Below are 27,423 nucleotides of genomic sequence, written 5' to 3' on the forward strand. Positions count from 1 at the left end.
TTAAAAAATTAATAAAAAAACAAAAAGACAAATACCTAAAAAGTAAAAGCAAAAAAATAAAATCTTAATATAGTAGTGCAAAAAACGTGCCCTTAAGATATATTCATTATCAAATCTTAAAGTGTCTCATTTTATCGAATAAAATTATATTTATTGTCATGTACTTAATAATTGCACTTAAGTTCCGTTTGGCTGGTACATTTTTAATTTTGTTTTAATTTTTTTCTTTCATTTTGTGAAAAGAAAAATAAAAAATAAAAGAGCAAAATTTTTAATTTTATATATAGAAGTGACTACAATATTGTCTGATTTTCTCGAACAGAATTTAAGGTTTTTTTAATTATTTTTTATGAAATAATATTTGTTGTTACGTAGTCAATAATTGCAGGGATAGAGTATGGTCATATATTCTAGGTAGATCTGGAATTATAAAACTAATTCAAGTCACGTGGGTCTATCATTTATTTTAAATTTACACATTAAACAATTAATTGTTTATTGAAATATTCTTTTACTATTAATACTTAAAAAAATATTAAATTTGGCATATTTTTTTATTTTTAAAAGAATAGAATATCTTTTAATATTAATTCAAGTTTTGGGCCTTTGACTATGATATCCCTACTTCTTAATCTGAACAAAAAGTGTAGATGAATCCTTTTAGTAATCTTAAATTTCACCATACTTTTAAATTATTTTTAAATAAATTTCATAAATAATCCTTAACCCTTTTACTTTCAATTGTGTTTTCCAATTTTTAATCTTTTAAATTAGTTTTAGACAATTATAGTACTTCTGATAACTTCATCAATTAAAATTTAAATGTGTAACCAAAAAAGGAGCTAAATGGAACATAAATCTTTACATAAAGCCCAAAGCTTCATTAATTTACCAAGAGGCCTAAAACTTGAATCCAATCCTAAGCCCAAAGTGAAATAGATCAAGAAGCCCAAAATGTCAATTTCGCCAGACCCAAAAGGCCTCAAACTTCATTTCAGTCAGTCGGGCACATTGAAGGAAAACCGAAAAGCTTCCATTCCAGTTCCCATCAAAGAGAAAGTCTTCTCTTTTCTTCATTAAATTAAACAGAAGAGATTATCCTTCTCTCAATCCGAGTCCGGGAGGAGAAAACAGAACAGGGCACCCTCCACCTTTCTTCAAATTGAAAACCCAGAAAGCTTTAACCGAGAAATAGAGGGAAAGAAGAAGCTTTTGAGAGCTTGAAGGAGGAAAAGGATAAAATGGAGATAGAATTGGAGCCAAGGGTGAAGCCATTGAGTTACAAAGTGAAAGCAACATCTCGAGAGTCACCCTCTCAGAAAGCGTCTAACGTTCTTGACACCGACCTCAGGACTCATTGGTCCACTGCTACGAATACTAAGGAATGGATCTTGCTTGAGCTTGATGTAAGTAACTGTTTGTTGCTCTCTGGTTTCCTTTTTTTTTTTTGGTATTTATATTTGGAAAATATTTCTGGGTTTTTGTTTTTGAATCCATTTATGTTCATTTTTGGTGTTCTCTTTATGGCTTTGCGGTTCTTTTTTTGTTCTTGCTATGGTGCTTAAAAGCTTTTGTCTTATTCCTATTTTGTTAAGGTTTGGTGTTTCTGGTTTTGTCTGTTTATTGTTTAGTTTTGACATTTGAATAAATTTTCACAGAATTGCTCCTTTGTTTTGAACATGAATAGGAAGACTAGTTTAGTAAACATGCCTGTTTCGAACAGCGGTTTTTTATCCTTTTCCGAACAAGAGAAATGATGGAAAGATCAAACATGAAGTTATACCAAATTTTGAGTGCTATTCTGTTTATGCTAAAATTTTGAAATTATGGCACTGTGGATATTGATACATGTATACCTCTAGGAGCTGAACACTGATGATTCCATTAATGTAATATAAGCCCATTTATGATCTTGTTTTTCTTTGTTAATTACTAATTGGAGTTCCAAACTACATTAACCTAGACAAAGGTGAGATTTCAAGTGATTGGTACTGCCTGGAGACTTTTACCGCCAGAGTTGCTTGATAACTTCATGCTTTCCTCTAGTTTATTGTAAATATGTCGTAGATTCCGAATATCTTTGCAGGAATTTTAATGCGAAATTCAATGGAAATTTTCTAGTTGTCTCTAAATGTATTTTTGTTTGGTTTCCTTCTTCACAGGAACCTTGCCTATTGTCACATATAAGGATTTATAACAAATCTGTGCTTGAATGGGACATAGCTGTTGGCTTACGCTATAAGGTTGGTTCTTCAACTTATTGCCATTTAGGTTTGGCTTCCTTTGGTTATTCTTATGTTGAAAATTTATCTAAATCTCCATGCTTACTTTATTTTGCTAACCTAACTGTTTGCAACTTTTATCGCCCCATATGGTTAAGTTTATTTCATGTGTATACATTCTGCCAAGTGCTGTCTTTACTTCCTTATTTCTGTGATGTTTCGTTTTATTACCTCTTCTTGCTGACATGCTAAGTTTTAGTTTCATCTAGAAAGTAGAAACACCAGATGAAATCCAAATATGCTGCAAAAAGGATGATTGTTCTTTTTTAGCAGATAACTAAAGTTTAATTTTTCACAATATCTTGAATATTGAAATAACTTTTTACTCCAAATAAGTTTTCTCAAGAAGCTGAATGAGCAATTTGGAGAGGGTACTTCCTAAGAAATAACTTAGGTATCCAATAAAGCTGTTTGCAGGCTTGTTATGCACTCCTTAGTCTAATTTCCTTAGCCGCTGCAGAGCTGCTGATTTATTTATTTACTTATTTTTGAATTAGAATTGCCATGATATTTGTGATCCTAAAAATGCTGGTGCTAATAATGAGTGATTGCCCTTCTGGCATTCTCTGACTGTAACTGCCACTCTGAAAGCAGACAAGTAGTATTTCACTTGTTAAATAAGAGATTCTCAGGAAGTTTTCACTCTTTGGCTGATATCAATCTCATTATGTGCAACATAATTAACATTCTTTTTCACTCCTATAAGTGGTCTACCGAATGGCAACACCATTTTCCTGCATTACTTGGAGGTCTGGCCTATGATTTCCTGCATTAACAGACTTCTGAGTTGAGATGTAAGTGGTGAAATTAGAAAAAAGATAATAATAATAATAAAACATCTTGCATTAATTTTTCTTGTTCATCAGTATACTGGGGGAACAAAAGACTTAACGATTCAGGCTAAGTGCATTGTGATCCTCTCCTAAAGCATCAAAAGAGCCTTTAAGGGGTCCATATAAGTATCCATTTCCTGAGACCTTGCAAAAGGAGACTTGACCCAGCAAGAGGGGCAAATGAATGGAGTGAGCAAGCATAGAGTATGCTCCAAATCCCAGCCAACAACCTTGAAAATCTCTAGCATGACAGGAGTTCATAGCTTTGAATAAGGGCTAGACTAGAATGCATAATATTTTATTGCCTCTTTGTTGAATAAAACTATCCCCTAACTTGAAAGTTTCATGATGCTATATCAATTAAGACTCTTCTTCTTTTACCCAGCAACAACTAATTACGTGCAGCAATGACTTGCATTCTTGCACCTTTTTCATTATTGAAATTACAATGTGATATTTATCTTGGGAGTCATGGTAGTCACTGCATGTTGGATTCTAGAATGCAACTTATATCCAATAATTTTACTGCATGTCTAGTGACTGATTTTTCTTACAGCCTGAGACATTTGTAAAAGTTCGCCCCCGCTGTGAGGCCCACGCCGTGATATGATGTATCCTATGAACTACACTCCATGCCGTTATGTACGAATATCTTGTTTACGAGGAAACCCAATTGCAATTTTTTTATTCAGGTAAACATGAGAATTATGTAGTCCTTGGAGACTCATTCCTCCATGAATTCCTTATTCTCCTTCCACCACCCACCCCCCCCCAAGTTTAGTACATAGTTGTTATTTGAATAAGCTAATATTTATTGTTAGAAAGTTAGATGCCTGTGAATTCTTATTTTGTAGTAGATGTTTTTATCCCTTTGCATGTGAATTTATTATTTTGTGAAGCATCGAAGAGGTCGTAGTCAAGACTTTATCTTTTGTCAACTCTCATAAGGATCATTTAGATACTACTAAGAGAACATCTCATCTCACAATTGGGTCATATGAACTTTGAGAGCTTGGATGGTGCCAGTAATAAATGCTTAAAATTTCACCATCTGACATTGTAAGAAATGATGAAAATGAAAGCAATGGCAAATCCTGTGTCCTTATTTGAATCATAGGCTACAATTTGACAATGACTGCTGTTTGATGGTCACTAAGAGGCTTATTCCGCCTGTTTTCCTTCAGAGTTAAATTTATATTTTTTTTAATAGATCATTTTAATAATTCTGAAGTATTTATTTTTTTATTTTTATTATTGGCACTAAAATTGTTTAAATATTTCTTGCCTCAGTTGATTGGGATCTCAGTTACTGGTCTTGAACCAGAGTTTCTGCCAGTTGTTAATCACCTATTGCCGCACATTATGTCACACAAACAAGATGCTCATGATATGTATCTTCAGGTGAGCATCTTGAAAACATTGCCCATAATGCTTCTCAGTGTTGCTGCCTTGTATCACCATGTTTCTTTGTTCATTGCCTTCTGATGCCCATTAGTTTGTAGTTGCTTCAAGACATGACAAATCGATTACTTGTGTTCCTTCCCCATCTTGAGGTACATTTTCTTCTTATTTCATCAGTATCTTTCCTTTTCTTTCTTTCTTTATTTTTTGTGTTTGTTTTCCGGTATTTCCTTCATCATGGCTTTTGGTTTTTGGGCTTATTTTTTGTCATTTTGCAGGCGGACTTTGCCAGTTTTTCAGATGCTGCTGATTCCAGTTTACGTTTCCTGGCAATGCTTACTGGTCCTTTTTATCCAATACTTCACATCGTGAATGAAAGGTAGGTTTATCTTGCCCTTTTTATTGGAAACTAGAAACCTCTTTATTAATTTGCTTAAGAATGTGTAGACTATTTGGTTAGTTTTTATTTAAATTGATGGCCCATGGTGTGATTGTACTACAGAGATACTGCCAGATCTTCAGGCAATATTGCTGATTCTGAAGTTCCTAGAAATACTCAGTCATTGTCATTATTGACAGTTTCCTCTAACTTTGAGGTATTCTGTTTGCTCTTTTTACATCTCCTTTCTTCATTTGCAATAGTTTATCTTTGATTCAGTAAGTGTAATTATGTCTGGTGATTGGTAATTAGGGAGTTACTTTATTTTTAGTTTATTTGTTTGATGGAAATATTTAGGTATTCTTTATTCTGTTAAAAATCAGTGTCTATATTCTTGCTTTTATTTGTTCTTAACAGAAATATGCAACTTTAATATGGAAGGAGAACTTGAGGAGGATATTTTCATGGGATTATATATGGCTTGGTAAAATGGAAAAATGTAACTAGAATACTCTGTGATGCTAAGTTATCAGCCAATCTCTGGTGAAAATTTTTTTAGTGCCTCTCCAAGAGTGCTGCTATATGGTGCTGAGTGCTGAATAATTAGAAAATAATATATAAAAAGAAACTTACAAATAGGTGAAGGTGGCACCAGGTTTGGATGATTTACAAGAATGCCAACTTAGATGGTTTAGTGACATGCAACAAAGTCATAAGGATTCACTTAAGGGTGATTTAAGACAAGATTTAACTGAGTTATACTGGTTTGTTGTTAGAAACACATCCCTCAGGTATAGAAAGAGAATTATATCTTCTTCTCCTCTCTTTTTATTATATTGCTTGAAGATACCTGCGATGATTCTATATTAATATGTAATTATTCTATGACTATCACCGGCCTGAACAGTTCTATATCTAGTATTATCTGAGTTAAATGTTTGTTTATTGGCAACAATGTGTGTATATCTCTATGTTCATAAAATTTTTGAATCATTATAAGTAATAGAAAACTAATATGTTTCCTTTCCTTTTTTGCATGGGAAGCCAAGGAGATCTCGTAACACCTCACCTTTTGTCTTATCCACTTCCAGTTCCATAGCGTTCCGTTCAGATGCAATTTTTGTGCTGCTGAGAAAAGCATATAAAGATTCTAACCTTGGAACTGTTTGCAGAATGGTAATGCAGATATCTGTCTTTTTACCTTGGTAATGAAGTTTCAACTTAAAGATAATGTGCTTACCGAGCTATACTTATATCTTCAGGCTTGTAGAATGCTTCAGAAGCTTACAGAGCCACTTACGATGGTGGACGAATTAACCCCTTCCGCTGAAGTTACACCAGTTTTGGATGAGTCATCAAAATCAGAGTTACTTAATCCTCTTCCCATGGTTGATTACTCGAAATTATTTGGGGAGGAATTCCAAGTGATAGATGATCAGTGGGACCCTAGCATTCTTAATGTCTTGGATGTGGGGGCAGTGGAAGAAGGAATTTTACATGTTCTCTATGCTTGTGCGTCTCAGGTCAATTACAGCTTCAGGGATATGATGCCCTTTAAGGATTATTGTACTTACTATGATGCTTTGTTTCATCTTGATCTATCTATTTAGATTTGCACTTCGTATGATTTACAGCCTCAGCTCTGCAGCAAATTAGAAGACAGTACTTCTGACTTTTGGTCTGCATTACCACTTGTACAAGCATTGCTGCCAGGTAGAGTGACTAAATCCATATCAGCTTTTAAGGAGGTTGTAACTCACTAGTTATATAATGGGATTGGCATGTCCCTGCCTCTTAAAGGGTTTTTGGAAAAGTCAAAGATTATACCTGTCAATTGTCATGTTGACCTTTTCTGGAAAAGTCAAAAAGTATCTACCATTTTGAAGATTTTCTCCTAATGGGTAGAAAGAGATTAAAATTATTTCAGATGTATTAACTTTTTGCCTTAATTATTTTGAATTATTAAGACCTAATGCTGCTTAACCAAAAAAAAAAAAAAGACCTCATGCTGATGTTCATCTTAAAAGTTGTTGAATTGGATGAGCCAATATTTCCTCTTCATAAAAGTTGTTAATTATTTTTATGTTTGCAGCAGAAATCTGTCAAACATTGTATGATAGTAATTGCCATAATTGAACTTAATTTCTTGAGCCTGTTATATTAAATCTATTTAACATTTTTTTTGTTTAATTTTGGTTCTTTGTGGTGTTGCAGCACTTCGTCCTTTTATGAGCGGTCCTTCTGATCATGTTGATGATACTTTTTCTCCATGGAAACAGCTTTTTGTTCAACAAGCTCTCTCTCAGGTTGCTGTTGCTCTTGATGTAAATGTTTGTGTATATGTGGGAAAAAAAATAATTTTCAGCTTAATGCTGTTGGTCTGATTGATTTTTTATTGTTATTTTTATAACTTTCAATTTGTATGGCTCATTTCTGTGCTTGCTGATTGCAGATTGTTGTTACAGCATCTTCTTCGTTGTACCATCCACTTCTTCAAGCCTGTGCTGGCTATTTATCATCATATTCACCATCTCATGTCCGTAATTTTCAGTTCATTTTAATTATCCCAGTAGCAGTTATTCTTTCATTTTCTTTTATAGTTTGTAAATTTTTTTTTAACTTGACCGAAGCATTGGCATTATCATGATCTCTCTCTCTCTCGTCCTCTGACACACAAAAGCACATTAAGCACGAGCTTGTGCAATATAAAAAATGGCCTATCTGCCCTACAAATTTGTATAACTGTATACATAATCATAAAAGGGAAAATCCTCTCAACTTACTGTGCAAGTTGGAATTTCATATGCCAATGTCAATTGTTATAGTAAATATGTAAATGATTTGCCTTGCAACCATGTGGGTAGAAATGGGATCTATTTATAGCAGCTTGTAGGACTTGTGCCCTTTCAATTTTTTTCTACCTATACAAGTAAAAACCTCCTTAATATCTCAAAGCTTATATTTCTTAAGACTCATGAACTTAAAGAAACAAATTGGTTTTTTTTTTAATAGAAGAAACAAATTGGTTTAACCTCAATTTCTTTTACAGGCTAAGGCTGCATGTGTTCTAATTGACCTATGTTGTGGTGTTCTAGCTCCTTGGATTACTCAGGTCGTTGCAAAGGTTGGTCTGGAGCTTGTCTTCGTAGTATAAGCTTTATACTCTACGGTTGGTGATACACACTGACTGCCATTTTCGTTTATAATTGTTCTTATAATTTTTTTAAATTTCTCTTCTTGAAACTTAATTGCTGCAGGTTGATTTAACTGTGGAGCTTGTGGAGGACCTTTTGGGCATAATCCAGGTATAGTTCTTCAGTTTTATATTTTAATTACAAACTCTGAAAACAGAAGGAGAAAAATGGAAAATGAAAGATAGAGAATAAGACATGACCATTTTACTTAAAACATGTATTTATATTTTTATACAAGTATAACATGTAGGCCCAGGAGATCAATTTGACAGATCTTTACAGTTTATAACTGAGTGGGATTGTTTGTTACATGGTTAGTTGCAGGCGTCCTTTAAATCCATGTCTTTGGTTTGGAATGACCAGAAAAGTATTATTCATAAAACATTCTTTTTATGTTTAAAAACTTTGGAGGATATCCAATTCAGATAGTTTGAAACATCTTTTCCATTTGTAATGCTTGTGGCTTCTCAGTTTGTTAGTCTGATTCTTGTTGCAAAATTTTCATCTCTAGTTCGAAATGTAGCATAAATGCGTAGCAGCTATGACATCATTGCAACATCAGGGATGTGATATACCAAGTTTAACTTAGTTAATTGTTTTGATGTGCATATGATTGGGGATATATGATACTTGCTGCTGGTGAATTCCCATAAGACCAATGCTGCATTTTGATGACCAAAAGTTGAAAGAACTCATCCTGACCAATCAATCTGAATTGTTAGATCTCTAATCATTTTTAACGGACCGTGTACGACCCTAAACCTCTGTGAAATAGCAAACCCTCCATACTGCAAAATTAGCAAACCCATATCATAGCACAAGGCATGGAACATTCCTGATATCTCAGGGAGAATCCTCCCATGCCTATAAGTTCCCAAGAAATTTAACTGTATGGGATATGTAAGGCATCTCCACCTGTTTTATGAACTGGTTTAGATCAATGCTTAACATGGTGTTATCCTAAATTGTTTGTTACCATATTCTCGTAATCTAGGTGATGGGCTCATTAGTTTTAGTTAGTATTGGGCATACAGATACAAGCGGGTGTTAAGTAGGTTGGAATCAGCTATATGTTTCTTTTGGTGCATGTGTGTTGCTTACAGCAATCTTTTCTGTTCGTTTCTCTGATGTGACATAGTTATAATATTTTTCTTTTAATATCTCTTGTCAGGAAGCCCGCCACTCGATGGCTCATGCTCGTGCTGCTCTTAAATACATAGTTCTAGTACTGTCAGGTCACATGGATGATATACTAGGGAAATATAAGGTACTAGACCATCTTTTCTTCTTGTACATATCCCTTTTTTTTTTGTGGAAACTGTCAAAATTTTATGGGACCTTTCGGAACAGACTGAACACCATTTGTATCCTGCCTGTAAGAGAAAATAATTGATTTCATCGGGTTTACCATCTAATACAAATTCTCCCTCATTTTATTATTAGAAATCATGTTAACTGTGTTATTGTTCACCTTTCAGGAAGTCAAGCACAATATTCTCTTTCTTGTGGAGATGTTGGAGCCTTTTCTCGATCCTGCCATATATACATCAACAAGCAAAATAGCCTTTGGTGATGTATCATTTACTTTCCTGGAGAAGCAAGAGCAAACTTGTCTAATTGCCCTCAATATCATCCGCACAGCGGTTCATAAACCAGCTGTTCTTCCTTTGATTGAATCTGAATGGAGACGTCGATCGGTTGCCCCTAGGTATCTCATGCAGTTGATTTCTTATCATCTTATTGGTGTACAATATCTTAGAATTTTTTGGTAGGAAATATTATCTGGAAGTTTGAACTACTTTACTTTTGTAACTTGTTAGCATAGCCTGATGAATAAATTTGGAGAATGATATGATGACCTATAGCATATATTTGAGTAATACCTAATTGAGAATTTGCATCTTTTATGCTATTACCAATTGCAAGTTTGTGGACAAGTTCAGATCAGTTGCAGCATGGAAAACATATTTTTTCCCTATATTTCCTTGGAAGTTTAAAATCCATCTCCCAAATTTTGTATTTCAACTAAGATTGCTAAATTCATGAGGGAATATTACTGTGTTACACTATTTAGATGGTAATGGGTTTTTTCCAATTATCAATGCAGTGTCCTCCTTTCAATATTGGAACCTCGCATACAATTACCTCCAGAAATTGACATGTGCAAATCTCCCATTTCTGAAGATGTTGAGCATGAATCATTGACTGCTTCTCCTGTCCTACATTGTGACTCTGATGGCAAGACAGATGTACTTGAGACTGCTGTTAAGATGGATGCTTTAGAAGATGTTAGCCTTCTTTTTGCCCCTCCAGAACTTCGAAGTACCACGCTGACTGATGTTTGTAGCATTCCGAATGAAAATGTTCTGGAATTAAACCAAATGGATTTAAACTCAGAACAGAAAGATGTTGAGAAAAAATTTTCTAATCAATTTCAAAACAGTTTAGTTTTGGATGCTGGTTTTGCTGCTGAATACTACAACTTGCAAGCAGACTATTTTCAACTTATGAACTTTAGAGACTGCGAGCTTAAGGCATCTGAATTTCAGCGCTTGGCTTCAGATTTACAATCACAGCATGAGATCTCTCTTGAAGGCCATGATGCTGCTATAGATGCTTTGCTCTTGGCTGCAGAATGCTATGTCAATCCCTTCTTTGTGATATCTCTTAAAGCCAGCTCAAATACTATGAACAAGATGAACATCTGCGGGGTTAAAATTCCAAAGAGTTTTGAAATGTCAGAGCTTAGAAGGGTTTCTAAGAAGACTAACAGCAATTTGCAAACAATATCTCATCTTGAAAAGAACAGAGATAAGGTTGTCCTTAAAACACTGCTTGAGGCTGCTGAATTAGATAAGAAGTATCATAAAAAGTTGTCCGATGGAGAAGATTGTGAAAGCTACTCTGTAGAATCTGATGAACAAGTCATAGAGATGTCTCCCTTTGATATACAGTCGGCAGATGCTGTCACCTTGGTTCGACAAAATCAGTCCTTATTGTGCAATTTTCTGATTAAGCGATTGCAAGGAGAACAACATTCTTTGCATGAAATTCTCATGCAGTGTCTTGTGTTTCTGTTGCACTCAGCCACTAAGCTACATTGCCCCCCTGAACATGTGATTGATATTATATTGCAATCTGCTAACTACCTTAATGGGATGTTGACATCTTTCTCTTGTCGGTTCAAAGAAGGCAAGTGCCAGTTGAATCCTGAAAAGATACATGGTTTACAACGCCGCTGGATACTACTGCAAAGATTGGTAATTGCTTCAAGTGGTGGTGGTGTTGGTTCAGACTTTGCAGTCAATATCAACAATGGCTTCCGCCATGGAAACTTGATTCCTCCTTCAGCCTGGATGCAGAAAATACCCACATTTTCTCATTCTACTTCTCCTCTTGTTCGCTTTCTTGGCTGGATGGCAATATCTCGAAATGCAAAACAGTTTATAGAGGAGCGGCTTTTCCTTACTTCAGACATGTCAGAACTGACATATTTACTCTCTATATTTGCAGATGAGCTTGCAGTAGTAGATAAATTTGTTGATCCTAAACATGAAGATCTAAAGATTGAACAATCTGGGGGCAAACAAGACTCTCCAATCCCTAATGGCGTTGATCTTGCTGATGGGCAGCATGGATATCAATCTTTCCGTGTCATCTACCCTGATCTCTGTAAATTCTTTCCAAATATGAAAAAGCAGTTTGAAGCTTTTGGGGAAATCATTTTGGAAGCTGTTGGGTTGCAGCTGAAATCACTACCTTCTGCTGTTGTGCCTGATATTTTGTGCTGGTTTTCTGATTTGTGTTCATGGCCTTTTTTCCACAAGGACCAAGCTACTTCACAGAGCAGTTGTACTTATTTGAAGGGCCATGTTGCAAAAAATGCCAAAGCTATAATTCTCTACATATTAGAAGCCATTGTTGTGGAGCACATGGAAGCACTGGTGCCTGAGATACCAAGAGTTGTGCTAGTGTTGGTATCCCTTTGTAGAGCCTCCTATTGTGACACATCATTTCTTGATTCTGTGTTACGTCTGTTAAAGCCAATTATCTCATATTCGTTGCATAAGGTGTCTGATGAGGAGAAATTGTTAGTTGATGATTCTTGTCACAATTTTGAGTCTTTATGCTTTGATGAGCTTTTCAGTAACATCAGACAAAGAAATGAGAATCAAGATAGTTCTCTAGAGAAAGCATTCAGCCGAGCACTGACAATTTTCATACTGGCTTCTGTCTTTCCGGATTTATCCTTCCAACGTAGAAGAGAAATATTGCAGTCATTAACCTTCTGGGCTGATTTCACTGCTTTCGAGCCAAGTACCTCTTTTCATGACTATCTCTGTGCTTTTAATGGTGTCATGGAAAGTTGCAAAGTTTTCTTACTTCAGCATCTAAGGGTCTCTAATTTTGTTCCTCTTGAGTTGCCCCCCTTTTCTGACTCTGGGAAACTTGGTGAAAGTGGCTCAGAATCCTTTTCATGGTTTCTTAAGGATATATTGCATTGCTCTACTCCAAATGAAATTTCTCAAAATCTGGAAAGTACCAGCTTTGATGTAATTGCCTTAAATGAGAAAAATTACAATCTGTCTGAAGAGGAAATAGAGGACTTTACAAAAGACTTAGAGGGTGTCATTTCAAAGCTTTATCCAACTATTGAGCAATGTTGGTCTCTTCATCATCAGCTGGCAAAGAAGTTTACTATTACTTCGGCACAATGTTTTTTGTACTCAAGATGTTTGTCGTCTATAGCTCCAGCAATTCATAATGCTGAAGGGGATAAGAATGAAAATTCTTTGCCTTCTAAATCAGTTGACCAGTTGCCAGCTCACTGGAAAACTGGTCTTGAAGGTCTTGCTGGAACAATATTGATGCTCCAAGACAATGCATGCTGGCAAGTTGCATCTGTGATGCTTGATTGCCTTCTCGGAGTGCCCCTTGGTCTTCCTCTTGATAATGTTATTGATTCTATTTGTACTGTAATCAAAAACTTTTCTTGCAAGGCACCAAAAATTTCTTGGCGTTTGCAAACTGATAAATGGTTGTCAATATTATTCGTAAGAGGCATCCATAGCCTTCATGAAAGTGAAGTTCCTTCTCTAGTTAATATGTTTCTTACAATGCTGGGCCACCCTGAACCTGAGCAACGCTTTATAGTGCTTCAGCACTTGGGTAGATTGGTAGGACAAGATGTAGATGGAGGACTAATGGTACAGTCTTCTAAGTTTTGCAGTAACATAGTTTCACCAGGCTTAGTACATTCTATTCCTGAAAAGATACTTTCACTTTTGGTCTCAAGCACCTGGGATCAGGTGGCTGTTCTGGCATCTACAGATGTGTCATTATCCTTGAGGACTCGTGCAATGGCTCTTCTCGTGGATTATATCCCATTTGCTGATAGGCATCAGTTACAATCCTTCCTTGTAGCAGCTGATAGTCTTCTATATGGCTTGGGAAGGCTTGTTTATCCTATCTGTGAGGGACCATTACTTAAACTTTCATTAGCACTTATTACTAGTGCTTGTCTATACTCTCCAGCTGAAGATATTTCTTTAATTCCTGAAAAGGTTTGGGAAAGTATTGAGACTATAGGGTTTTCCAAAGCTGGTATGTCCTCTTGTCTTTTTTTTTTTAAAATAAATCTAGCTTAAATAAGGAAATATTGGGTGCATTTTATTCAGTGTTTTCTTGTTTTCCTTTTTCCCTTCTATAGAATACAGACTTCCAGATCTTGAGAAGAAGGCATGCCAAGTCTTGTGTAGATTGAGAAATGAAGGAGATGATGCCAAAGAGGTATGCTATAGTACAATTGCAAGAGGTATAGGACATGCAATGGTATTTGGCTGCAAAAAAAAGAAAATGCATTTTCTATATGCTAATGTCATGCCCATACATACATGTTAAGTGTTTGTATGAGTACATAACTTCTTATGTATATAAGGATTTCTCTTGATCCATAAATTTATGCTTATTCACTTGTAGCCATTATAATAATAGACTGACCTAGTCTGTGTATAAAGGTCCTGAAAGAAGTGCTCTTCTCAAGTTCTGCAAAACAATCTGACCCAGAATTTGGGAGCACCCGGGAATCTGTTCTTCAGGTAAGAGATTATGAATTCAACTGTATATTTTTACCTTTTAAAGGTTCTGTTATATTATTGTTAGAAAGATGGTATCAACCACAACTGGAATTGACTGCAAAAATTTGCTTTTACTTTGATTTCACACAATTTAGTATTTAATATATCAGTACATTGTACCAGTTTTATGTCATGCTGTATGATTATATTACATAAAGTTTTGATCAACTATTGTCATTTCTTTGTTTAATAAGAATTATGTTTTCTCAATTCAAATTCATTAGTCGATAAATGTCCTTTGGAGTCTGACTTGACAACTTTCATTCATGTGTTAGCTTTCTAACTCTTAGAGTTTGTTCGATTGGCATACCCTTCCTTGTCTTCCTTTTCTTTCCTCTGTTTCTCCTGGCCTGATATCTCTTTGCAATGATGTAGTTTCTCCATGTCTTCCATAAATCTTGCATAAATGATTAGAACAGCCATAATTGTACTCTGAAAAGCCTATCCTATTAAATTTAACCATCCTTAAATCTCTATACAGTTTTTCAGTTTGTTAAGTTCTTGCAGATAGGCCTTGCATTAAACAGTCAAACAGCTATAATTCTACTCTAAAAAGCCTATTCTACTAATTATTTTTTGCTCAGCGCCTATTCTACTATTTGATCTTCCTTAAAATATAGTTGCTTACCAAAACTTGGTTTTATACTACTTTTGGATTAATTGGTAACAGTTTCTGGTTATACAAAATGCTTTCTCTCTTTTGTTAGAACTAGCCTTGTATGTAGGGTGGCCACTCTTGTTGCCTTCTATGCTAAATTTTCTTCCTATATTAAAAAAATAAATAAATAAAACAAAAATTCAAGCAGTCAGCAAGCATGGATAACTATGGCATTTGGTTTTGGCATCCATGGAAGCAGTCAGCAGAGCTGTGCTCTCCACTTATTTTTCTAAGTTTTAGAAAGATCTTGCATCTTTTTTTGCTATCGGTGCTTCTGTGGGTAATTTGTAACCACCTCATATCATGGGTAAAACATGTTTTCTCCTTGCTTTAATGTCACATTATAAGTATTGTGGGAAAGATTTCCTTTTGAGTTAAAGGCTACCATTTTAGCTTGTTACCTGTATTCTATGAGTTAGAGGGAGAGAGAGAGAGAGAAGATATTCCAATTTTGTAGAAATATAAGTAGGGAATTAGACAAGATATTCACAATGCTTATTTTACAGTTTTCTTCTTCCTCTTTGACCTCTCTACCAATCTGTTTTCTTTGTTATGAATGTCTACTGTCTTATGTCTCTAATGATGCTGACTTTTTGCCTCTTCATAATCCTATCTTTAACCATTACCATTTTTTTAACAGGTCCTTGCTAATCTAACTTCTGTTCAGTCATACTTTGATATTTTTGCAAAGGAAACTGACCAAGAGGCTATGGTAAGCTTGGTAAACATTTGCTGTTTCTGCTTTGGACTTCCAGATAGGGTTTATTTGATCTTTCATTTGCTACAGGAACTAGAGGAGGCTGAATTGGAATTGGATCTTATTCAGAAACGTGTCCTTCAAGAATCATTGAAAGACTCTGAAGGACATCAGCTTCCGCATCTAGCCAGTAATATTTCTGTTTCTAATATGGTCTTTATCATTTCTTTTTTTCCCTGTACAAATAACATGGTCTTAATCTAGCACCCTAATGCTTTTAATTTATAATGCAACTTTGTTTTTTCCCAGCTCCTGTGAGAGATGAAAACCGTCTTCAGCAAATCAAGGATTGCATTCGTTCTTTGTAAGTACCATTTTTACTTAAAAGTTCAAAGCTGTATGTTTACGAGGGGAAAAACGACATAGAATAAAAGTTGGTATATTATGGCTTCATTTTCACCAACTAATCAAGATTTGGCCTATTTCTTTTCCCAATTTTACAATTCAAACTTCATTTCACATGCTCTGCTTGGTGAAAGCTTCGAGGTCTTTTCTCAACTAGGTCTCAGAAATCTTAAGTTTTATAGTCATAATTTTGATCTAATACTATTACTGTCAGAGAGAAGAACAAACTTCAAGAAGATATAGTAGCTCGCAGGCAACAGAAACTTCTTATGAGGCGTGCTCGTCAAAAATACCTGGAAGAGGCATCTTTGCGAGAAGCTGAGCTTTTGCAAGAACTTGATAGGTTTTGCTTGTGTTTCTCAGTTCCAGATTATTGAAATAATATAACTTCAGAGTGAGGAAATTTATGTACAACAGTTGCTAACAGCTTGCCTTTTATGTGTCAGGGAAAGGACTGCTGAAGCTGAAAAAGAGATTGAGAGGCAGCGCTTGTTGGAACTTGAACGAACTAAAACAAGGGAACTACGTCACAATCTTGATATGGAAAAGGAGAGGCAAACACAGGCATGGCGCTTGCTGATTTTATCAATCTCAATTTAGCATAATTAGATATTACAAAACTTTATAAGCCTTCTTTAGTGTTGTATAACTTACTAGTTAGAAAATTGGCAGATAATTCGAGTAGACCATCACATATCATCTGCTGAAAATGCCTTTATTATCTCTGAAACACACCTTTCCTTTTTTTGTCTTTCCATAAAATATCACAGAACCACTGCCATGTACTGTGGATGCCTTTGCATGCTAAGTGTTCGCACTTTATGTGATTGACACGTTGCATCCTTTTGTTCCTCTGTGATTCTCATTATCATGAATGTTCCTAGTTGATGGTGTCTTAACAACTACAGGATGATCATTTTTGTTTCTTGGATTCTGAAATGCAGAGAGAACTTCAGAGAGAGTTGGAGCAGGCTGAATCTGGACTAAGATCTTCAAGGCGTGACTTCCCTTCTTCATCTCATAGTAGGTATGGCTTTTTTTCATCTTTGTTAAACTGATCACTTATTCTTTTCTTTATTTTTTTTAATCTGTTCCCCCATCCTGTCAAGCATTCATTCATAAAAAATTACCAAATCTATAATGACAAAATAGTATTATTTTTATATTCTAGCCATTAGTTGTAAGATAACCTCTTAATCTTAATATACTTTCGAGAATACTTAATTAAGCTATGGTTATTTGGCTTGATGAATTTGGCGTATTATTTGTCTGCTCGTTTTTGTTTCCCTTCAAGTACACAAGATTGCAGATGAGATGGATTTTATGAGTGTCTTGATTTCTGATAAATATTAGCAGCTAGTTATGCTAATTTAAGAATAAGAGTTGTCTATGTTTTGTGTCTGTTTAACTGAATTTTCTGTGAATATGTTCTACTTTTGGTCAGTTGCCATTGTAACAAGCTGTTTGTTGGCTGGTTGGCTATATCCTATTCATTATGATGCTTATTAAGTAACTTCTACCTTCTATCTTCCCCTTTTGGAACAATATTAATTTGTACCTAACTACAACATAATTGACACTGCATGGAATTTGACAATTGGCATTAATCTTCCCGACTTTGATAATTCCTCCTCTTTCATGTAATGTTTTCATCTGCAGTAGGCCTCGGGAAAGGTATCGTGAGAGGGAAAATGGAAGATCAAGTAATGAAGGAAGCACAAGAACTAATAGTAGCAGCCTGCAACCTGAAAATACCACTAGTTCATCGATGGCTGCAATGCCAACAGTTGTTCTGTCTGGATCACGATCATTTTCGGGCCAGCCACCCACCATTTTACAATCCCGTGACCGTGCAGATGAATGTAGCAGCAGTTACGAAGAAAATTTTGATGGAAGTAAGGACTCAGGAGACACAGGTAGTGTTGGTGATCCAGAGTTAGTGTCTGCATTTGATGGACAATCAGGTGGCTTTGGATCTTCTCAAAGGCATGGATCTAGAGGGAGCAAGTCCAGGCAGGCATTAGAGAGGAGAGAGAGGGATGGTAGACGTGAAAGCAAGTGGGAGAGGAAACATTCTTGACCAATTGCCTGGGAACTGGCAGGGTTATTATGAGTGAAAGTGGGTATACATGAAGGATTATCACTGGTGCAATTGTACTGTCTCCCTGTTTAAATGATGAGGGGAAGGAACTGAAAGATTGCAAGCAGCCATTGGATTCCTGAGGTGATTCTGGTTCATGTTGCACTTGTACTCCAATGTTGAATATATGAAATGTTGTAGTAGCTTCTGCCCCAGTGACTGTATAATTTGTCAATAGGGAAATAGAAAATTCATAGAGCATTATTTTGTAAAATAATACCATTGTTCCTTTTGTCCCATCTCTCTGTAAATTTTAGAGCTTGCTGGAGGACTCTCTTCAGCCATTTAGCTCTGTTGGAACTTGGAAGTAGATTCTTGATCAGGCAAGGGTGTGCCCTGTTCCCTGCTGCCACATGAAGTTGACAGACTTGAAAGTTGAAGGCAATACTACTTTTAAGATGTTATATTCTGGAAACTGTAGTATCCACAATCCATCTCTTGAACTGACTCCTTGAGCAAAATGGTTGGGCTGAACATCGTAACTTAAAGAGGAAAAGCACACTCAAGGAAGATTTACAGGTTCATAGTGAGAGAATTTTGTGTACTATTTAACCAAATCCCAAAATCAAGTAAATTAAACAAAATTGAGTTAACATGACCAAAATTTTTGGCAAGAGAACCAACTCAGTATTCTTTACTGGATTTTGGGAAAATCATAAAAAGGAAGAATTTGGGTTTCGCTTTACAAAGTAACTATTGTCCTCCAAATGGCCAAATACTTTACAATTTTGTACCTATTATATTACAAGCATCAAAATTCTTTTATACCAAACAATAACTTGAAAATATTAATAATAAGATATTTTTTAATCAATTATATGTTAAATGCAAAACTTAAAACCTCAAATTTACATTACACACTGATATTATTATGCATTAAACCATTTGAACTTTCCTTGATTTTTTTTTTTTAAAAAAAGGAAAGAACTGAAAAGAAAAAAGGCCCCCCGCCCTACGAATATCCCCTATGTTCTCTTCCTTGGCCTGCTTTTCACTTTCAAATCCTTGGTGCTCAGTCCTCTCATCTTCAGATCCCCTCTCATTTCCAGACGTATGTATGTTTCCCCTTTCTTTTTTTTGGGTTTTTCTTTGCATTTATCGAACAAGATCGATCAAACCCATCTCTTCAAATTTTAAAACAATAATCGTTAGTAGTTTTCTACTTCCTCAAACGACTCTCCCCCGACCCAAATCTTTTTCTCCCAGAAAAACCCAAACCATATGTTTGGTTTCCGAGAAAATGTAAGGAAAGTAATAGTAAATAGGAGGCTAGAGATGTGAGCGGAAAGTATGAATAATTTACCGTTTATTGAACCAAAGCCATGCGGGACATTTCTTTTGATTTATGGTGTTGAAATCAGTAATGGGAAGCATTTGCTTTTACAGGTTAGCCATGGCAACAATTAGAAATCTGAAAATCAAGACATCGACTTGCAAACGAATTGTTAAGGAGCTGCACTCCTATGAGAAAGAGGTTGAAAGAGAAGCTGCAAAAACAGCTGACATGAAAGAGAAAGGAGCCGACCCTTATGACCTCAAGCAACAGGTAATACTGTTTTGCATTAACAATGATCTTTATAGAACTCTTGGTTCTGCAGAGGGTGTAAGTTGTTGAGGAAACCCATTTATGGAATCCCGTGTTAGTTTTAATTTGCGATTCTAGTTCACCTGGTTAAAATGAGTACCTATAATTTGGAAATTCGAACTACTGCATGTAAATTGTTTTCTTCATCCATTGCCTATGGTCATACATATAAATTATTATCTGCTTACAGGAAAATGTGCTGGCTGAATCAAGGATGATGATCCCTGATTGTCGCAAGCGTCTAGAGGCATCATTGGCTGACCTTAAAGGAACTCTGGTGTTGTACATTTTATCATTGTTATCTCTCTTGGTTATTTATTTTTAGTACTAGTATTTGCTGAAGTTATTGAGCTTGATGAATATGCTGCTAATGAGCTGTGATATGATTCTTTTTCATCATTTGTTCTGCAAGAGTCCCATAGATAACCCCAGTCAGCTTTTCATACATTATATTAATGACTTGGTCCCGGCTGAATTTGATTTAGCAGTTAGGCATGGAGAAATGATATTCATACATCATTTCATTAGCTTTGTTTCATTATTGGAGTTTGTATTGCACTAAGGATGGATGGTCAGGCAATCAAGTCTGCCGACTAATCCATGATTGAAATATATTACCATGGCCTATGCAAACAGTGTTTAGTTCTTGCTAAAGTAGGTCCTGATAGCATTTATAAGGATTGTCCCAAACCTCTGCTTTCCTTAAAGTAGGTGTATTCCTGGCTTACAACAAATGGATCACGGATGTAGTTGAGAAAGGTGGCCATATATGTACACTGCCCACTGCGTATAACTGAATCTGCAGATGTACTTCAGGTCGAGAAGAATAATTAGAGCTGAAGTTTTTCTTAGTGATCAATAACTAACTTCCAAATTCTTCGCACTAACATGGAATAGAAATGAAAGAGTTCTATTCCCACCATCTCTCTTAGTGTCCCTCATTCTTCGTTATGGCATTTGGGTTATAAACTATGCTGCTACAGTCAGTTGCTTTTGGGTTTCCTAATTTCCTATCCGTAATCGATGTACCTTTATATATGAATGAAGTTTAATGAATTACGTGCTGAATATCAGGCTGAGTTGGATGAAACAAATGAGAAGGAAGGCCCAGAATTCGAAGATGCTCGAAGCACTATGACAGAGGTTGAAAAGTTGTTTCAAACAGCAGAGGCTTAGTGAGATACAGCTTCTTGTCATTAGCTGTAACTCAAAAAATTTGACATAGATGGACGATTGTTATATGTACCGTTTCTCTTTCTAGCCACTATCAGCGCGGATGGAATGCAGCTAAGATGTCTTTTGAACTTGATATCTTGCGTGCCTTATATGTTCCTAAGTGAAGTCTGCAAATACAAGTTGCTATGCTCATGCCAATTAATTGGTTCTTTGTGTCTGGGTTTTGCACATTATATGGATAACGAAATCCTGGGTGTAAAATGGAAGTCATGCTTATTTTATGAGGTATTTAGTGATGACATGAAAACAGTGTGCCAGGGAACCAATGCCTCATGTTACTGAAGGTTATTCACAGAAGAGGGGAACGCTCGACAGCACCCTCGCTCAATGCATGGGGGTTACGGAAAGTGAGGCCTTTCAAGCTCGAAAAATGGGAACTTGTATGTTTTAAAGGTAACACATATACTTGGTATTATGCTCAATATCTTGGAAGGGATGCACCTAGGCTTCTGGCATTTTAATGGGAGGAACATCTTTTGACCCTCATACCATCTTATTCATTAATGCGGAGCCCAGAATTGTTTTCCCTCTCAGCTTCCTTAAAACTCGTACATTTTCCGTCTTCTCCATGAAGTTTTCAAACCCAACCACTCTGCAAACAGCAACTTATTCGACAATCCAAATGAGATGGTAACTTGACCATTACAAACAGTTTGCTATGTTGTGTCATAATGGCCATTCATCCATAGATATAACAAAAAATTAACTTCTCAACGCATCAACAGGAAACAAGGTTTTTGCTCCACATTATGCGTTCAAAGCCTCGTTGAGAACCTTGTACAAGCCCAAGGCTTTCAATGAATCAGATTAGATATAATATAAAACTCCTAGATCTAGGTTTGCTATGTTATGTTTCGTTAGTGAGCGACAATCGGAAATTGGTACACGCATTTGGTTGCATGACCGGTGAAAGAGTCAATTGTCTCAGCCACCTAATCTGACTCAGGTGCCATAATGCCAGTGTTTCATCACACAATAGTGGCAATTATAACCAGTGGAAGTGGGGTTCAAGCTTTAACCATTGGCAGTGAAACATCATGACACTAATGACAGCCAAAGGTGCAGACTAGACTTTGGTTAAGTCTAAAGCTAGAAATCTACCAATCATCCCAAGGAGGTAATTCAGTGAGGGTGAAGGGAGGTAAAAATTCAATCTCCCCCAAGCCTATCAGAACTGAAAAACAGAATAACCTCACCAGCTGTACAAAGGCCCCAGCCAGAAGACTGGATAGATAGGTGTCATGTAGGCTGTACTGACACCATAAATGTGTTGAACAATTTTTGAACAGTCGAAACCAGAAGATCCTGTACACAATGCCAAATGTTACAGAAATCAACACAAATAGAGCCATTCTTTGTTCATGGAAATAAATCACCTTAATTCTTTTTACTTTTTCATAAAGAGTGGCGGGACCCTCTCCTTATCCTTCTTCGGAAAGGCTTGCATGCCTCAATGCTGAGGTCAACAGCTGCTGCAAGTGCCATGAAGATGGCAGCATCCTCCACACATGTCACATGCCGCATGGCCAGTTGCACTAATGGCTTGCTGCTCTTACCTTCCCCTTGGACTCTGCAGCTCATTACGAAGCCACCAGCAATTGGACTTAATGCTGAAAAGTCTCCACTGCTTTGTGGACTTGGTATTGGAGTTGGTGCCTGCCGCATTTGTCTGTCCGTATCGATGAAAAATTCCCCACCCTTTTCAGCACTAATAAGTATCTCGGACATGAGAACCTCTGCTCCATCCTGGGCTTCAGACAGGAGGTGAAATCGGCAGCATATAGAGTCTCTAATGCCACGCTCACGCCACGCCTCAAGCTTTCCCCAAGGCAACCAGCTTTCTGGCCTGCAAATATCTGGACGAACAATCAACCAAGCTCCTGGGTTGGACCTGGCAACCCAATCACAACCTGTTGATGGCACAAAGGGAGTGGTTATGAAGGCTGCCGCAACAGCTGAGCCAGAGAGATCGTGTATCTTGACCTTCCATCCTTTCCTCTCTCTTCTCTCTGTCTCTATGTCTAAACTGTCAGCAGAACCTGACCAGTAAGTGCTTAATGGGTCCACTTGTGCTACCCTGCCAGTTCAAAACAACAATGAAAAGTTTCATTAACAATGAACAAATGACTAGAAAATAACAAAGAATTGTTTCTGATTTCTTGACCACAAAAAGTCAGTAAACCACCCACCCAACCCCAAATAAAAAAAGGTAAAACAAAGATCAATAAGAGCCAATATACCACCTATCAGGAAATTTTTATATATATCTTAAATTGTCCTCTCATTATTACCTTTAGCAAGTTCGGATTAGTTTCCAATTTTACAACTTCCCTAGCCAACCTAGATATTATTTCCAAGCGTCATCTAAATGGGTCCAAATATATTTTACAGCCTGAGGAATTGACGCTTTTCAAAAGTTTAACTTCAACAAATGGAAGACAGAAATTTATAGTTTTACATCACCTGTCTCGACTAAATTTGCAACTGAAAATTGGTTGTTTGATGGAGCCTTGAAGCTGTACTATCTGAGGACTCAGCATGGTCACATCTTCAAACTGGAATACATATCTTGGATCAGGATCCAGTTTTACTCTCAAATGAAGTTCTGCTCCTGGTTTTCCATTCTCATGCTTGTTTTTGCCAATGCCAATCCATCCATTGAAAAGAATCACTGGCTTTCCTTCACCCCATTCAGGACCCACCTCTAACTTGAATGTTCCAATCTGCTGTCTCTTGACTCCAACACCACAATGTGACCCCTTCCTCCCTGTGAAAACGGTAATCTCCAGATATGCATGGGGGTTATAGAAACAGCCAGGTGTCAGCAAAGCCTTCACATCAGAGTCTTCTAGATAAAAGCTAGAGGCAATGCTGTGAATATCAGGTGTAGCTTCAGGTGAGGATACTAAGGGAATCAATGTTGTTTGCACAGGGAAACCTCGGAGTCGTATTTCACAGGAACATGGGGAAGAGAATGCATGAATTCCAGCTTTTGAAGAATTCAGGGCTGATCCAGGAATCCTCAGACCCAGTGAGCCTATTGACAACCTGATGAAAGCCTGAGGATCCATTATTGTCACAAATATTTCCCCATTGAATAAAAAGCTTTAAGCTATGACAGCTCAACAACCCTGTCATTTCAGAAGGCATGTGAAGATTAGATCACAAAAACAAACTCAAAAGAATGTTGAAGCAAACTTATTGCCTCACTAGGTGATACAGTGCTAATAACTTCAAATTGAAATCAGTTTAATTAAATAGGAAAGTTGACAACGTGACATATAGGTGGTGCAATAGAGTAGCCTAAGCAAGAAAATTTTTGGTTGAAGTCAGTCAAGTACTTGCAATAGTTTAGTCAGTGTTTTCTGGGAAACACACACCAACATATGTATTATCATATACATTATGCTGGTATGGACCATGTCATCCTTGTTAACTACCTCAACCTAATATTTTGAATAGAATGATAAAAGGCTCCAGTAGTAATGCAGATAAGAGGACCTTCTTATTTCTTCCACATGATAAATGTCTGATCAAAACCCCTTTGGCAAGGAAAGAAAACAAATAGTAGGATTTATTGATGCAATCCTATATTTTCTAAGTTATTTATTAAGACATGGAAAATACAGGTCCCAAACTAAACAAACATCCAATGTCAGCATATAAGATTCCAACCCTAAGCAACAGTCAGATGATCTTGCCGAGTTCAAAAGCTTGATGTTCCATCCTGACATCATATACTAGAAACTAGAAAGCTAAGTCACTTTCCTTGGCATTTTCAGCAACAATGAACAAACGAACAGTTTCTTTGTCAGAGTATTTCAGGCCATGATCAATATGATATGACAGTTACAGGGACACACATGAATCTTATCCTAAACATAGGTCTGATCATTTCGTCTCTCTGCACCCTTTGCTAAAACTTATGCAAAATTCAACAGATGAAATGAAAACCCCAGGATCTCCTAACAATTAATGTGAACATCCATACAGGATTAAGCAATGTCGCACTGCCAATTGTTTCCAAGATCAGCAAATAGCCTCTTAAAGGGAATTGCATGCACCTATGTGCTTCTATTATTTTTGTTCTTATTCTCCTATAAGTTCAAAGCTTTCCAGATAATTCAGAAATGGTTCAAACAGAACATCAAAAATCACTTGAAAATAACAAAAAATCAAGTAGCTCATAGAAGACTAAGAACTGGAAAGGGAGAAATCCTCCAGTTGAAATAGATCTAAAACTCTTGCAATGTAACAATAGCTATGTGCCAAATAGAAGTAGCAGCAAAAGCTGACATCATTGCAAACCATGGAAAGAACTGAATTCAACATGTTTGCTACTTCTTTCAGAAGGAAATCCTGTGTTATGGTTTCTGTGAAAAAGACTCCTAAAGATCCTAGAACTACTGGACACCTCATGTTCTACACAGCCATAAGAAAAGAATATGCCTAGAAGCAGTCAAGCAAGGAAGCCAGCCATCTATGATCAATTTTCTTAAACTAACGTTATTTATCATTCTATACTCATGAAATTGACCATATAAATTAACAGGGACTTCTGCATCCTTACTAAAATTTCATTCTGCATTTAACAATCCAATCCCGCTTCAGTTATCCTTCTGGCTCCTTAAAGTTTCTCCTAAAACAGAAAATTGACCTCAACTAAGCCAATAGCTACCATAATTAAGCTTCGATGAGTAAAGAGACTTTAGTTTATTAAAATCTCAACTTAAAAACAACAAGAAATATAGTGCTTAGAATTCCAAATTCTTCTCTTTTAGCATACATTTCCATCAACCAACCCCCAAAAAAAATGCCTTCTAACTCGAGCTCAAAAGGGAAATCTTACCAAATTCCCACTTAAAATGGAAATCCCGCATAGAATATCAACTTAAAATGGAAGACTCACATTGAATTTCAACAAATATGCGTTGGTTACTTGCAAACCAAACAAAAACATTAAAACCCAACTAAAAGACCAGCTGATAATCTGCACCCAACCAACTAATAAAAGTCAAAGCCGCCTAAAAACAACACACACACACACACATACAAACACACACAAAGAAACCAAAAAAAAAAACCCAATTTTATATTAACGTGAAATCCCAACAAAAAGGAAATAAATTTACATCCAAAAAACATAGAAAGAGAACCCACCTTTGAATGAAGCTTTTTCTTCATACAAAAGCTCAAGGAAACAAATTTCCCAAAAAGGAAAACATCACAACATCATTTCCCCAGAGTCCCAAAAATCCTTTCCTTTTTTCCGTTTTTTCCTCCAAAAACAAATTTTCTTTTCCTCCTCCCTCTCCAAAAGGAACTAAGCTTTTTAAAGAATGTGAGCAATAATTGGGTGTCCAAGGAAGAAGAAGACCAAAGAACAAGGAACGAAGGCTTTCTCCAAAGGCTTTAAAAGAAGGCTTTAAGGCAATCTGGGTTTTCACGTAAGACTCTTCACAGATCACGAGGAAGCTCCCTGTTTTCCTTTTTTTTTATTTTCTATTTTCCTTCCCATTATAAATCTCTCTCTTTCTCCTTCGTTTACTCTCTCTCTCTCTCTCTCTCTCTATGCATATGTGTAAATATTGTACATCCATCCAAAAGATACCCTTTTTTATATATATTATTTTTTGCATAATTTGTCACGAAATAGACGGAGAAAGTAAAGCATTTGTTTTTTAGTTCTAGGAGGAAAGACAAAATACAAAAAAAAAGAGAGAGAGAAATATATTTGTGGGAATAATTAGGTTAGATGAATAAATTATTAAGAGAATAAACAAAAAATTTTGAGGAGAGAGAGGACGTGAATACAGCTGTAATCAACGTTGGGTTTGGTTGGGTATGCCAAGTGAAGAAGGTATCGTTTTCGGACACATATGCCTGACTTCATCTTCCCAACTTTTCTCTGTTTTATTTACATTTTAAAGCTCATCTTTTTTTTATTTAATTTTATATATAATATACAGTAATTTATTTTCAAAATTATCCTGTAGAGAAAAGGTATTCCCAAATTCTTATGGATGTTTATCTCACCTTCACGAGGTGAGATCACTACTGTCTGTTGGTGTTCAAAAGATTAAAGACAGCCCCAAGTGCTCCGTCAAACATTTTGAAGAAAATGTTTCAATGTCACGGGAAGCAGATATAGAAATTTATAAATACCGATATTATGTATTTCATTAAACTAACTTTTTAAGAAATAATAATAATTTTAATATATAATAATATCTTAATCGACCAAACTTAAACTTCGATTCGTAACAAACATCTTTACAAAAAAATAGATAAAAGAAACAATATTATCGAATCAAGTAAAAGAAAATGTCAAGTTAAAATTTAAAAAAATTATATGTAAAGTGTTTTAAATTTTCATATAAAAATAATAAATTTATAAACTTGATATTTCACCGTCTTATCTTATATCAAGTTAATCTTTTAAAGAGTGATTAATAATTTTATTTTTATATGTTTTA

The 27,423-nt window shown here is 35.9% G+C and overlaps 3 protein-coding genes and 1 long non-coding RNA gene across 12 annotated transcripts; 3 read left to right on the top strand and 1 right to left on the bottom strand.

Annotated features, from left to right (window-relative positions):
- The first annotated feature begins 1,030 nt into the window (after positions 1-1,030).
- Positions 1,031-3,801, top strand: LOC149527272 (uncharacterized). The gene is made up of 3 exons (XR_016351147.1): positions 1,031-1,406; positions 2,163-2,243; positions 3,672-3,801. It is a non-coding gene; the product is annotated as an uncharacterized LOC149527272 (long non-coding RNA).
- A 591-nt stretch (positions 3,802-4,392) lies between these two features.
- LOC110415803 (uncharacterized) lies at positions 4,393-18,541 on the top strand. 6 transcript variants are annotated; one of them, XM_021427530.2, is made up of 23 exons: positions 4,393-4,516; positions 4,611-4,668; positions 4,795-4,895; positions 5,019-5,112; positions 5,940-6,071; positions 6,158-6,418; positions 6,530-6,608; positions 7,110-7,201; positions 7,348-7,431; positions 7,945-8,019; positions 8,153-8,200; positions 9,261-9,356; positions 9,568-9,797; positions 10,197-13,693; positions 13,800-13,879; positions 14,107-14,187; positions 15,525-15,596; positions 15,672-15,771; positions 15,891-15,945; positions 16,201-16,329; positions 16,433-16,550; positions 16,931-17,013; positions 17,646-18,541. In XM_021427530.2, exons 2-23 carry the CDS (start codon positions 4,630-4,632, stop codon positions 18,064-18,066), a joined length of 5,967 nt encoding a protein of 1,988 aa, XP_021283205.1. In that variant the 5' UTR covers positions 4,393-4,516; positions 4,611-4,629; the 3' UTR covers positions 18,067-18,541. The 6 variants fall into 6 exon arrangements, with proteins under 6 accessions (XP_021283205.1, XP_021283203.2, XP_021283206.1 ...); XM_021427528.2 differs by having other exon boundaries at positions 4,411-4,516; positions 4,618-4,668; XM_021427531.2 differs by having other exon boundaries at positions 4,446-4,516; positions 4,628-4,668.
- A 483-nt stretch (positions 18,542-19,024) lies between these two features.
- On the top strand, positions 19,025-21,194 carry KIS (tubulin folding cofactor A (KIESEL)). Of its 2 annotated transcripts, none has more exons than XM_021426590.2 (4): positions 19,025-19,177; positions 19,513-19,672; positions 19,902-19,988; positions 20,786-21,194. In XM_021426590.2, exons 2-4 carry the CDS (start codon positions 19,520-19,522, stop codon positions 20,885-20,887), a joined length of 342 nt encoding a protein of 113 aa, XP_021282265.1. In that variant the 5' UTR covers positions 19,025-19,177; positions 19,513-19,519; the 3' UTR covers positions 20,888-21,194. The 2 variants fall into 2 exon arrangements, with proteins under 2 accessions (XP_021282265.1, XP_021282264.1); XM_021426589.2 differs by having other exon boundaries at positions 19,028-19,181.
- An 885-nt stretch (positions 21,195-22,079) lies between these two features.
- ASG1 (nuclear factor 1 A-type protein (DUF1005)) lies at positions 22,080-26,630 on the bottom strand. 3 transcript variants are annotated; one of them, XM_021426586.2, is made up of 4 exons: positions 26,108-26,630; positions 23,411-24,078; positions 22,339-23,024; positions 22,080-22,252 (listed from the first exon to the last, which is right to left on the bottom strand). In XM_021426586.2, the coding sequence occupies exons 2-3, from the start codon at positions 24,016-24,018 to the stop codon at positions 22,343-22,345; spliced, it is 1,290 nt and encodes a 429-aa protein (XP_021282261.1). In that variant the 5' UTR covers positions 24,019-24,078; positions 26,108-26,630; the 3' UTR covers positions 22,080-22,252; positions 22,339-22,342. The 3 variants fall into 3 exon arrangements, with proteins under 3 accessions (XP_021282261.1, XP_021282262.1, XP_021282260.1); XM_021426587.2 differs by adding an exon at positions 25,518-25,586 and having other exon boundaries at positions 22,080-23,024; XM_021426585.2 differs by having other exon boundaries at positions 22,080-23,024; positions 26,108-26,628.
- Positions 26,631-27,423: the final 793 nt, after the last annotated feature.

The sequence above is a fragment of the Theobroma umbraticum genome, unplaced genomic scaffold (genome assembly GCF_002168275.2).
Source record: "Theobroma umbraticum cultivar Fairchild unplaced genomic scaffold, ASM216827v3 scaffold_147.0, whole genome shotgun sequence".
NCBI classification, from domain to species: Eukaryota; Viridiplantae; Streptophyta; class Magnoliopsida; order Malvales; family Malvaceae; genus Theobroma; species Theobroma umbraticum.